Genomic DNA, 14227 nt, shown 5'->3' on the forward strand with positions numbered 1-14227 from the left:
GCCTGTAATCCCAACACTTTGGGGGGCCGAGGCAGGTGGATCACTTGAGGCCAGGAGTTCAAGAGCAGCCTGATCAATATGGCGAAACCCCTTCTCTACTAAAAACACAAAAATCAGCAGGGCATGGTGGCAGATGCCTGTAATCCCAGCTACTTGGGAGGCTGAGGCAGGAGAACCACTTGAACTTGGAAGGTGGAGGTTGCAGTGAGCTGAGATTACGCCATTGCACTCCAGCCTGGGTAACAAGAGCGAAACTCTGTCTCAAAACAAACAAACAAACAAACAAACAAAAATACAGCCAGAACCCATCTGGACTGCTGTGGGGTACACACAAGGATGTTAAAACTATAAAGAAAAGCAAAGAAGAGTGTACCACAAAAATAAGAATACTGGTTAACGCTAGTTAGAGAGGGAGTGAGCAGTGGTGGGAAGGAGCACCAAAAGGTCTTTCTCTTTACCTGGATAACTGTTAAAAGGGTGTTCACTTTGTGATAATTCCTTGAACTGTTTAAATGTCCTTTTACACACATGTTTTGCATTCTTCTTGGTACAAAGTGTTATACTCCACAAAAGGGTTAAAATAACATTTATTTATTTACTTATTTATTTATATAACCGAATGGTGAAAATAAAAATAAATGCTTGCAAAACACTAAGACTTCTTAAAGCTAAAAATAAGGTTTATTTTTAAAACTAGAAGGAACAATGTTCAAATTCTACACATTAAAAATGTTAGAAGGATGGACTGAAGTGGGATGGAAATTAAAGTATTATAGCATTAACTAAATCAATACAGTTATAAAAACAGACAGCACATAAACAATGTTGCAAAATTCCTTTCAAGACAGTGTTTATCGAGAGCCTACTATATGTCAGGTACTCTTCTAGGTACCAGAGACACAACAGTGAAGCAGTGCACACAACACATAAGGTCTCTTTTTTTATGAAGTTACATCCTGGATTGAGGAAGCAAGAGGGAAGAGGAGGCTCCTGATAGTTAGAAAGAGAGATGACAAGGTTGGGCGCGCTGGCTCATGCCTGTAATCCCAGCACTCCGGGAGACTGAGGTGGGTGGATCACGAGGTCAGGAGATCGAGACCATCTGGCTAACACAGTGAAACTCCATCTCCACTAAAAATACAAAAAATTAGTCGGGCGTGGTGGCGGGCTCCTATAGTCCCAGCTACTCGGAGGCTGAGGCAGGAGGATGCTGTGAACCCGGGAGGCAGAGTTTGCAGCAAGCAGAGATCACAGCACCGCACTCCAGCCTGGGGGACAGAGCGACACTCATTCTCAAAAAAAAAAAAAAAAAAAAAAAAACGAAAGAAAAGAAAAGAAAAGAGAGAGAGAGAGAGGAAGGAAGGAAGGAAGGAAGGAAAGAAAGAGAGAGATGACAAGATATTATAGATAAAAACAAGCATTCCAGAAGGAAGGAACGGCTTATGTAAATCCTCAAGAGTGGAAAGAGTTTGGCATACTTGAAAAGCTAAAAGGCTCTTTGCCTGGAACACAGTGTGAAAAGGGAGAAATGTTATCAGGTGATGTAAGAGTAGGCAGAGGAGAGACGATGTGGTGGTCTGTAAGGGTAGAGGTAGGATGCTTGGATTTTGAGTGTGATAGGTTTGAAGAAAGAGGTTGAAACGACCTGACTTAGAGTTTACAAGCAGTCATTCTGACTACTTTATGGGTCATAGGTTTTATCAAGGAGATAGGGCAACAGTCAGGCCACTGTGGCAGTAGTCAAAGAGAGGCAAAATGGAGGCTTGAACTGGGTCTCTAGCAGTGATCATGGAAAATGTAGACAGACTCATGTTATGTTCTAGACACAGAACAGCAGCGTCAGCAGGACTTGCTGATGGATCAATGTGCAGCAGAAGGCAAAGGAAAGAATCATGTATAACTCCTAGATTATGGCTTGAGCAATCAGGTGGTTTACTGAAATGAAGAAATTGGAATAAAAGCAGGTTTGGAGGTATAAGAAACTAAAAGGTTCTACTGCAGCCATATTAAGGATGTGGTGCTAATTAGACAAGGATGTGAAGATGTCACATGGGCATTGGCTATAAATCTGGAATTCTAAAAAGAGGTTACAGTTGGAGATACAGGCAGTCATCAGCCTGTGTATAATATTTAAAGTCTTAGAACTAAACAAAGTCACCTAAAGATAGCATATAGGAAAAAGGACAAGTTTTAGGCACCCAACACTTAGAAGTTGAGCAGAGGAAAAGGAGCTAACAAGCAAGAAGAAAGAAGAGTAGGCCCAACCTTTTGCATATTAAGGAACACACTGAAAGTGATCTTTTTTAAAAAAAAATTTTCAGCACAGTTGTCTAAGAGGCATACATAGGGCCTTCTCCAAGAACCAAGGGAATCAATATCTTGGCCCACCTGAAATCCATCCACATCACACCAGCATGCCCAAGCATGATGCGTTCCAGGATACGGCCATGGGAATGAAAAGCAAAGTACAATCAAATTGATGAAGTACTTAGCTCATAGTAAATTTAGAGTTTTTTGGTACAATGTTTATAATAATATATTGTCCATTGAGGTCTAATTATGATGCTTTTAAATACTCTTTCAAGTCTCAGCCATAAATATCTAGTCTCACATCATCTGGAAACAGACATTTTTCTAAAATTCCTTATGGCAAAGACATGTATAAAATATCGGCATTCTTTCAAGACCTGGAAGAATACACAAAAATATGTTCTAGGCCGGCTCAGGCCTGTAATCCCAACACTTTGGCAGGCTGAGGCGGGCAGATCACCTGAGGTCAGGAGTTCGAGAGCAGCCTGGCTATCATGGCAAAACCCAGTCTTTCCTAAAAATACAAAAATTAGCCAGGCTTTGTGGCAGGTGCCTATAATCCCAGCTACTCAGGAGACTGATGCAGGAGAATCACTGGAACCCAGGAGGCAGAGGTTGCAGTGAGCTGAGATTGAGCCATTGCACTCCAACCTAGGCAATAAGAGCGAGACTTCCTCTCAAAAAAATAAAATAAAATAACATAAAATAAAATAAAATAAAATAAAATAAAATAAAAAGATTGCCCTAGGTGGCTGGCAAGATGATCGAATAGGAACAGCTCCGGTCTGCAGCTCCCAGAGAGATCAATGCAGAAGGGGAGTGATTTCCGTATTTCCAACTGAGGTACCTGGCTCATCTCATCGGGACTGGTTAGACAGTGGGTGCAGTCCATGGAGGGTAAGCACAAGCAGGGTGGGGCGTCACCTCGCCCAGGAGGCACAAGGGGTTGAGGAACTCCCTCCCCTAGCCAAGGGAAGCTGTGAGGGACCCTACCGTGAGAAATGGTGCATTCCAGCGCAGATACTATGCTTTTCTCACAGTCTTCGCAACCCGCAGACCAGGAGATTCCCTCGGATGCCTATACTACCAGGGTCCTGGGTTTCAAGTGCAAAACTGGGTGGCCGTTTGGGCAGACACCGAGCTAGCTGAAGTTTTTTTTTTTTTTTCATACCCCAGTGGTGCCTGGAACACCAGCGATACAGAACTGTTCACTCCCCTGGAAAGGGGGCTGAAGCCAGGGAGCCAAGTGGCCTAGCTCAGTGGATCCCACCCCCATGGAGCCCAGCAAGCTAAGATCCACTGGCTTGAAATTCTCGCTGCCAGCATGGCAGTCTGAAGTCGACCTGGGATGCTTGAGTCCGCCGTTACCGAGGCTTGAGTAGGTGGTTTTCCCTTCATAGTGTAAACAAAGCCTCCGGGAAGTTCGGACTGGGCAGAGCCCAGCACAGCGCTGCAAAGCCACTGTGGCCACACTGCCTCTCTAGATTCCTCCTCTCTGCACAGGACATCTCTCAAAGAAAGGCAGCAGTTACAGTCAGGGGCTTATAGATATAATTCCCATCTCCCTGGGACAGAGCACTTGGGGGATGGGGTGGTTGTAGGTGCAGCTTCAGCAGACTTAAACATTCCTGCCTGCTGGCTCTGAAGAGAGCAGCAGATCTCCCAGCACAGTGCTCGAGCTCTGCTAAGGGACAGACTGCTTCCTCAAGTGGGTCCCTTACCCCCATGCCTCCTGACTGGGAGACACCTCCAAGCAGGGATCAACAGACACCTCATACAGGAGAGCTCCGGCTGGCATCTGGTAGGTGCCCCTCTGGGATGAAGCTTCCAGAGGAAGGAACAGGCAGCAATCGTTGCTGTTCTGCAATCTTTGCTGTTCTGCAGCCTCTGCTGGTGATACCCAAGCAAACAGGCTCTGGAGTGAACCTCCAACAAACTCCAGCAGACCTGCAGCAGAGGGGCTTGACTGGTGGAAGGAAAACTAACAAACAGAAAGGAACAGCATCAACATTAACAAAAAGGACGTCCACACAAAAACCCCATCCGAAGATCACCAACATCAAACACCAAAGGTAGACAAACCCACAAAGATGAGGAATAAACAGCAAAAAAAAGGCTGAAAATTCAAAAAATCAGAACACCTCTTCTGTTCCAAAGTATCACAACTCCTAGCCAGCAAGTGAACAAAATTGGATGGAGAATGAATTTGATGAAGTGACAGAAGTAGGCTTCAGAAGGTGGGTAATAACAAATTCCTCCAAGCTAAAGAAGCATGTTCTAACACAATGTAAGGAAGCTAAGAACCTTGAAAAAAGGTTAGGGGAATTGCTAACTGGAATAACCAGTTTAGAGAAGAATATAAATGACCTGATAGAGTTGAAAAACACGACACGAGAACTTCATAAAGCATACACAAGTATCAATAGCTGAATCGATCAAGTGGAAGAAAGGATATCAGAGACTGAAGATCAATTTAATGAAATAAAGCGTGAAGATAAGATAAGAGAAAACAATGAAAAGGAATGAATAAAGCCTCCAAGAAATATGGCACTAAGTGAAAAGACCAAACCTACGTTTGATTGGTGTGCCTGAAAGTGATGGTGAGAATGGAACCAAGCTGGAAAACACTCTTTAGGATATTATCCAGCAGAATTTCTCCAATCTAGCAAGATAGGCCAACATTCAAATTCAGGAAATACAGAGAACACCACGAAGATACTACTTGAGAAGAGCAACCCCAAGACACATAATTGTCAGATTCACCAAGGTTGAAATGAAGGAAAAAATGTTAAGGGCAGCTAGAGAGAAAGGTAGGGTTACCCACAAAGGGAAGCCCATCAGACTAACAGTGTATCTCTCTGTGGAAACCCTACAAGCCAGTAGAGAGCAGGGTCCAATGTTCAACATTCTTTTTTTTTTTTTGAGACGGAGTCTCACTCTGTCACCCAGGCTGGAGTGCAGTGGCCAGATCTCAGCTCACTGCAAGCTCCGCCTCCCGGGTTCATGCCATTCTCCTGCCTCAGCCTCCCGAGTAGCTGGGACTACAGGCGCCAGCCACCTCGCCCGGCTAGTTTTTTATATTTTTTAGTGGAGACGGGGTTTCACCGGGTTAGCCAGGATGGTCTCGATCTCCTGACCTCGTGATCCGCCCGTTTCAGCCTCCCAAAGTGCTGGGACTACAGGCTTCAGCCACCGCGCCCGGCCTCAACGTTCTTAAAGAAAGAATTTTCAACCAAGAATTTCATATCCAGCCAAATTAAGCTTCATAAGCAAAGGAGAAATAAAATCCTTTACAGACAAGCAAATGCTGAGAGATTTTGTCACCACCAGGCCTGTCTTATAAGAGATCCCAAAGGAAGCACTAAATATGGAAAGGAACAACCAGTATCATCCGCTGCAAAAACATACCACATTGTAAAGACCATGTACACTAGGAAGAAACTGCATCAACTAACAGACAAAATAACCAGCTAGCTTCATAATGACAGGATCAAATTCACACATAACAATATTAACCTTAAATGTAAATGGGCTAAATGCCCCAATTAAAAGACACAGACTGGCAAATTGGATACAGTCAAGATCTATTGCTGTGCTGTATTCAGGAGACACATCTCACGTGCAACAACATACATAGGCGCAAAATAAAGGGATGGAGGAATATTTACCAAGCAAATGGAAAGCAAAAAAAAAGCAGGGGTTGCAGTCCTAGTCTCTGATAAAACAGACTTCAAACCAACAAAGATCAAACAAGACAAAGACGGGCATTACATAATAGTAAAGGGACCAATGCAACAAGAAGAGCTAACTATCTTAAATATATATGCACCCAATACAGAAGTACCCAGATTCATAAAGCAAGTTCTTGGAGACCTACAAAGAGACTTGGACTCCCACACATTAATAGTGGAAGACTTTAACATCTGACTGTCAATATTAGATAGATCAATGAGACAGAAGGTTAACAAGGATATCCAGGACATGAACTCAGCTCTGCAACAAGCAGACCTAATAGACATCTACAGAACTCTCCACGCCAAACCAATAGAATGTACATTCTTCTCAGCATCACATTGCACTTATTCTAAAATTGACCACATAATTGGAAGTAAAACATTCCTCAGCAAATGCAAAAGAATGGAAATCAGAAAAAACAGTCTCTCAGACCACAGTCCAATCAAATAGAACTCAGGATTAAGAAACCCACCCAAAACTGCACAACTACATGGAAACTGAACAACCTGTTCCTGAATAACTACTGGGTAAATAACAAAATTAAGGCAGAAATAAATAATTTCTTTGAAACCAATAAGAACAAAGACACAATGTACCAGAATCTCTGGGACACAGCTAAAGCAGTGTTTAGAGGAAAATTTATAGCACTAAATGCCCACAGGAGAAAACGGGAAATATCTAAAATCGACACCCTCACATCACACTTAAAAGAACTAGAGAAGCAAAAGCAAACAAATTCAAAAGCTAGCAGAAGACAAGAAATAACTAAGATCAGAGCAGAACTGAAGGAGACAGAGACACGAAAAACCCTTCAAAAAAATCAATGAATCCAGGAGCTGGTTTTTAGAAAAGATTAACAAAATAGATAGACTGCTAGCCAGACTAATAAAGAAGAAAAGAGAGAAGAATAAAACAGACACAATAAAAAATGATAAAGGGGATATCACCACTGATCCTGCAGAAATACAAATTACCATCAGAGAATACTAGAAACACCTCTACGCAAATAAACTAGAAAATCTGGAAGAAATGGATAAATTCCTGGACACATACACCCTCCCAAGACTAAACTAGGAAGAAGTCGAATCCCTGAATAGACCAATAACAAGTTCTGAAATTGAGGCAGTAATAAATAGCCTATCAACCACAAAAAAGTCAGGACCAGATGGATTCACAGCTGAATTCTAGCAGAGATACAAAAAGGAGCTGGTACCATTCCTTCTGAAACTATTCCAAACAATAGAAAAAGAGAGATTCCTCCCTACCTCATTTTATGAGGCCAGCATCATCCTGATACCAAAACCTGGCAGAGACACAACAGAAAAAGAAAATTTCAGGCCAATATCACTGAAGAACATTGATGAGAAAATCCTCAATAAAATACTGGCAAACCGAATCCAGCAGCACATCAAAAAGCTTATCCACCACAATCAAGTTGGCTTCATTCCTGGGATGCAAAGCTGGTTCAACATACACAAATCAATAAATGTAATCCGTCACATAAACAGAACCAATGACAAAAACCACATGATTATCTCAATAAATGCACAAAAGGCCTTCGATAAAATTCAACACCCCTTCATGCTAAAAACACTCAATAAACTAGGTATTGATGGAATGTATCTCAAAATAATAAGAGCAATTTATGACAAACCCACAGCCAATATCATACTGAATGGGCAAAAGCTGGAATCATTCCCTTTGAAACTTGGCACAAGACAAGATGCCCACTCTCACCACTCCTATTCAACACAGTATTGGAGGCTCTGGCCAGGGCAATCAGGCAAGAGAAAGAAATAAAGGGTATTCAAAAAGAAGAGAGGAAGTCAAATTGTCTCTGTTTGCAGATGGCATGATTGTATATTTAGAAAACTGCAACACCTCAGCCCAAAATCTCCTTAAGCTGATAAACAACTTCAGCAAAGTCTCCGGAAACAAAATCAATCTGCAAAAATCATAAGCATTCCTATACACCAATAATAGACAAACAGAGAGCCAAATCATGAGTGAATTCCCATTCACAACTGCTACAAAGAGAATAAAATAGCTAGGAATCCAACTTACAAGAGAGGTGAAGGACCTCTTCAAGGAGAACTACAAACCACTGCTCAATGAAACAAAAGAGGACACAAGCAAATGGAAAAACATTCCATGCTCATGGACAGGAAGAATCAATATTGTGAAAATAGCCATACTGCCCAAAGTAATTTATAGATTCAATGCTATCCCCATTGAATCTGCTATCTCCATTGAATCCCCATCTGTGAAGAAAGCTACCACCGACTTTCCTCACAGAATTCGAAAAAACTACTTTAAATTTCATATGGAACTAAAAAAGAACCCGTACAGCCAAAACAATCCTAAGTAAAAAAACAAAGCTCGAGGCATCATGCTACCTGGCTTCAAACTATAGTAAAAGGTACAGTAACCAAAACAGCATAGTACTGGTACCAAAACAGATAATTTAGACCAATGGAACAGAACAGAGGCCTCAGAAATAATGCCACACATCTACAACCATCTGATTTTTGACAAACCTGACAAAAACAAGCAATGGGGAAAGGATTCCCTGTTTAATAAATGGTGTTGGGAAAACTGGCTAGCCATATATAGAAAACTGAAACTGGATCCCTTCCTTACACTTTACAAAAATTAACTCAAGATGGATTAAAGACTTAAACATAAGACCTAAAACCATAATAACCCTAGAAGAAAACCTAGGCAATATCATTCAGGACATAGGCATGGGCAAAGACTTTATGACTAAAAAACCAAAAGCAGCCAGGTGCAGTGATTCACACCTGTAATCCCAGCACTTTGGGAGGCCGAGGTGGGTGGATCATGAGGTCAGGAGATTGAGACCATCCTGGCTAACATGGTGAAACTCTGTCTCTACTAAAAATACAAAAAATTAGCTGGGCGTGGTGGTGGGCGCCTATAGTCCCAGCTACTCGGGAGGCTGAGGCAGAAGAATGGCGTGAAGCCGGGAGGCGGAGCTTGCAGTGAGCCGAAATTGCGCCACTGCACTCCAGCCTGGGTGACAGAGAGAGAGTCCATCTCAAAAAAAAAAACCAAAAAAACAAAAATCAAAAGCAATGGCAACAAAATCCAAAATTGACAAATGGAATCTAATTGAACTAAAGAGTTTCTGTACAGCAAAAGAAACTATCATAAGAGTGAACAGGCAACCTACAGAATGGGAGAAAATTTTTGCAATCTATCCACCTGACAAAGGCCTAATATCCAGAATCTATAAGGAACTTAAGCAAATTTACAAGAATAAAACAAACAACCCCAACAAAAACTGGGCAAAGGATATGAACAGACACTTCTCAAAAGAAGACATTTATGTGGCCAACAAACATATGGAAAAAAAAGCTCATCATCACTGGTCGTTAGAGAAATGCAAATCAAAACCACAATGAGATACAATCTCAGGCCAGTTAGAATGGCAGTCATTAAAAAGTCAGGGAAAAACAGATGCTGGGGGGGATGTGGAGAAATAGGAACACTTTTACACTGTTGGTGGGAGTGTAAATTAGTTCCAGCATTGTGGAAGACAGTGTGGTGATTCCTCAAAGATCTAGAACAAGAAATATCATTTGACCCACCAATCCCATTACTGGATATATACCCAAAGGATTATAAATCATTCTACTATAAAGACACATGCACACAGATGCTTATTGCAGCACTATTCACAAAGACTTGGAACCAACTCAAATGCCCATCAATGATAGACTGGATAAAGAAAATGTGGCACATATACACCATGGAATACTACGCAGCCAAAAAAATAAAGGGTGAGCTCACGTCCTCTGCAGGAACACGGATGAAGCTGGAAAACATCATTATCAGGAAACTAACACGGGAACAGAAAACCAAACACCGCATGTTCTCACTCATAAGTGGGAGTTAAACAATGAGAACACATGTACACAAGGCAGAGAACATCACTCACCGGGGCCTGTCAGGGGTAGGGGCACTAGGGGAGAGCATTAGGAGAAATACCTAATGTAGGTGATGGGTTGATGGGTACAGCAAACCACCATGGCACGTGTATACCTATGTAACAAACCTGCATGTTCTGCACATGTATCCCAGAACTTAAAGTATAATAATAAAAAAAAAAGTTCTAAAAATGTGCATCAAATTAATGATTATTTACAGCACCCAAAAATCCAAAGTAACATGGTAGCTGCTTATAAAGAGAACTCTTTCAAAAGAGAACTGGTCATATTGTGAAAATAAAGAACGCTACAGTTATTTATAGAAACAGAGAAAACAAGTCCTTTTAGGTTTGATGTTACTACATAACTGGAAAATACAAATTCTAAGTTTGAATTCAGTGATGATAGCAAATTTTTTTTTTTATTATTATACTTTAAGTTCTAGGGTACATGTGCACAACGTGCAGGTTTGTTACATACGTATACATGCGCCATGTTGGTGTGCTGCACCCATTAACTCGTCATTTACATTAGGTATATCTCCTAATGCTATCCCTCCCCCTGCCCCCTCCCCACAATAGGACCCGGTGTGTGATGTTCTGCTTCCTGTGTCCAAGAGATCTCATTGTTCAATTCCCACCTAAAGTGAGAACATGCGGTATTTGGTTTTCTGTTCTTGCGATAGTTTGCTGAGAATGATGGTTTCCAGCTGCATCCATGGATGACAGCAAAATTTGACTTGATTCCTTTTTTTTTTTTTTTTTTTTGAGATGGAGTTTCGCCCTTGTCCTCTAGGCTGGAGTGCAATGGCGTGATCTCGGCTCACTGCGACCTTCGCCTCCTGGGTTCAAGCGATTCTCCTGCTTCAGCCTCCCAAGTAGCTAGGATTACAGGTGTCTGCCATCACACCGGCTAATTTTTGTATTTTTAGTAGAGACGAGGTTTTACCATGTTGGCCAGGGTGGTCTCAAACTCCTGATCTTAAGTGATCTGCCCTCCTTGGCCTCCCAAAGTGCTAGGATTACAGGCGTGAGCCACCACGCCCAGCCTACTTGATTCCTTTTTTGTATTTACTAAGAATTTAGGAGCTTTTAAAAATTGACCTATTACCCCAACATATTTTTACCTCTGAACATTTGAGTTGCATCTTTAAAAGGCAGATTCCCTGGATAACCATCCTTTAGTTCCCTGATATGGTTTGGATGTGTGTCCCCTCCAAATCTCATGTTGAAATGTGATCTCCAATGTTGGAGGTGAGGCCTGGTGGGAGGTGTTTGGGTCAAGGGGGCCAATCCCTCATGAATGGCTTGGTGCCCTCTCTGCAGTAATGAGTTCACCTGAGATCTGGTTGTTAAAAAAGGTCTGGGACCTCCCCACTGTCTTGCTCCCTCCCTTCCCAAGTCATATGCCAGCTTCTCCTTTGCTTCCTGCCATGTATGGAAGCTTCCTGAGGTCCTCACTAGAAGCAGATGCTAGCACTATGCTTTTCCTACAGCCTACAGAAGCATGAGTGAAATAAACCTCTTTCTAAATTACCCCATCTCAGATATTTCTTTACAGCAACACAAAACAGACTAATACATTCCCTCTTGCCAAAACTACTTAGTAGTGTTCCATCTCCCCTCCACATATGTACACACACACGCACACACACATACACACACGCGCACACACACACACACATATGCATTGGCAAAAGATCTCCAGAGCCCTCTTTCCACCATAATAAGCCCCCTATGTCTTCTACCTCCCAGGGTTTAATGACTCTGGCTCTTTTATGACAGTAACAGTATTGACAGGCTTCACAGGTAGAAGCTCTTCATCCTCTCACATTCCAGTTTCCAAGAGACAAGGAAGTGATGCCCACATTCTGCCAGCTTCCCAATGCTACTTCAAGCCTAACCTCAAGAAAAACATCTGGTGTTAAGAAAAGCAAAATCCAGACAGGTGCAGTGGCTCGCATCTTTAATTACGGCACTTTGGGAGACTGAAGCTGGTGGATGGCTTGAGCCCAGGAGTTCAAGACTAGCCTGGGCAATATGGTGAGACCCAATCTCTCTAAAAAAAATTAAAAAAAAAAAAAAAAAAGCATAAAAAAAATCAAAAAGAAAGAAGCGAAATCTTTTACCATTGTTCTATTTTTTGGTAGCTCTGCAAACTAAAATCAAGATAAATAACAAAAGGGTCTGCACTCCTTCTAATTCCCTAAATCTAAATATCATTATCACTACCAAAACAGTCATATCTTTGTGCCAATGTATTTGTTTCATATTATTTTACTATTTGTTGAAAATTATGATAATGATCTGCTTATCGATCACATTTCTTTTCTACTAAATAAAACAGTCATATCTTTGTGCCAATGTATTTGTTTCATATTATTTTACTATCTGTTGAAAATTATGATAATGATCTGCTTATCGATCACATTTCTTTTCTACTAAATAACACGTGTAGTTTCACAACGATTAACCAAACTTCTTAGTTTACAAGATATTTAAACAAAATATTCTCTAGTGCTTGGCTGTACCACACATTTGTGCTGTTGAACAACTTTCCTCTTGGCTGAGATTCCCAATTACCTTCATTTTCCTTCTGCTCTGTCACAAAGATAAATGATTGTGCTTAGTTTAGTTGAGAGCACAGTTTCCCACAGAGCATTTTTACAGACATTCATTGCCAGGGAAATATTTAAGGCAGGTTTACGAAGGCCATCAGTTCTAAACCTTTACAAGAATTACACACCTCTTGAACCTTTTCCCCTCCAAACTGTGGAAGAGACAGAGGAACTGAAGGACAGAGTCCTTAAAAGAGTTGAGTCAACATACCTCTGGTCTTCTTTTAGAATTATTTCAATCTGTTCATCACTGTTTTTCACTTTCCTATGTTGAATACTTTTAAGAAAAGTCTCTGTCTACCATGTTCAAAATGGATTTGCGGTGTGGGGAGGGAAATGCTTTCTACAAAAACCAGAACAGTGTCCTCTGTGAGTAAATAATGGAATTTCTGTGGTAATTTTGTGGTTCCAAAGTTGACTGACAATTTCCAGCTTGAAAACCACCGTTTGGAAGCAGGAGGCTCCACTGATCGAGATGAAAGAGAGATTACTAGAGGAACTGATGACGGTGTGTTCAGGACCCCAGGGCTTAAAACAGTTTGAATGAAGATGGAATATGTTCCAAGACAGGCGAGCAAAGGAGGTAACATCTGACTATAAAAGCCCTGACACAGTATCACCAAAATGAAGGGCACGTATTTTGCCATCCAAACAGTATGTCATAAACCAAGCATGGAAAAGTATCAGCAGATATTTCAACCTGGGAACTTGGAATTCTGGTCCCTATCATGCTGTCTTGGGGCAAGAATCACCTCTGGCAGCAATTACAATGGCCAGAGGTGTTATCCAGCTCCCTAACAGAGCTGCAGCAGTTCCATTTAATATTCTTCTCTAGTGAAACAGCAAAGGCCCCTCATGCCTATTTTTAAATGCACATTTTTAATATTCACTATAATGCTACTCTTTAACAAACTCTTTACTCCCTGCCTCTCTGATGAAGCTTCCTGTGGTCTTTAAAGAGATTGTTAACCCAAGAATGGATCGCATTCTTTCTACATGAGCAGGCCGGGAGACACTCCATTAAGCCTTCCGGTATTTAATAGGAAGTGCCGTCTCTCACCTCTGAGGCGATGAGCCAGTTGCTCGGTGATGAGCTCAGGAGCCTCCTGGAGAATCTCCTTCAGCACGAGGGAAGAGGAAGACTCTCGGAACTCAACGTTGGCATCGCTCTGCTCAACCGGATTAATGACTTTGACAACTGCTGATTCTAAAGTTTTGTCTTCACTATAAAGCAAATGGAGGGGAGGAGGAGAAAGGAATATGGCATGTCTTATTACTTTTGGGAATGTTTAAATCTCTGCTCTCACACAAATGACTTCCTCTCAATGACCAAAAATACGAGGGAACTCACATGACTCAGAAGATGGGAGCCTTATTCTACATATTTTCACATTTCATTTAAACCATTTATTTTCCCCCAAATTATTAAAATACCTTCATACCTTACCAGCTTTATCCTGTGCTGCACTCTTGGAAAATAAGAGTAGCTAACACTATTGGACTTCCACCACAGGCTAGATACTATTATAAATACTTTAGGTGTATTATCATATTTTAAACTAGAAAATAACACTGTAAAATGAATTCTATAGGCCGAGCATGGTGACTCACGCCT

At 41.5% G+C, this 14227-nt stretch overlaps 1 protein-coding gene across 6 annotated transcripts in view; it reads right to left on the reverse strand.

Moving 5' to 3' along the window:
- Positions 1 to 14227, reverse strand: part of PRUNE2 (prune homolog 2) — a 293604-nt gene that overhangs the window by 220462 nt on the left and 58915 nt on the right. For all 6 annotated transcript variants that reach the window (XR_003115889.1, XM_025358683.1, XM_025358681.1 and 3 more), the window contains one exon: positions 13673 to 13836. Coding sequence is in view for 5 of the 6 variants with exons in the window: in XM_025358683.1 (XP_025214468.1) it covers positions 13673 to 13836 (164 nt within the window). In the remaining variant the exon portion in view is untranslated. The remainder of the gene's footprint in view (positions 1 to 13672; positions 13837 to 14227) is intronic.

The sequence above is a fragment of the Theropithecus gelada genome, chromosome 15, assembly GCF_003255815.1.
Source record: "Theropithecus gelada isolate Dixy chromosome 15, Tgel_1.0, whole genome shotgun sequence".
NCBI lineage: Eukaryota > Metazoa > Chordata > Mammalia > Primates > Cercopithecidae > Theropithecus > Theropithecus gelada.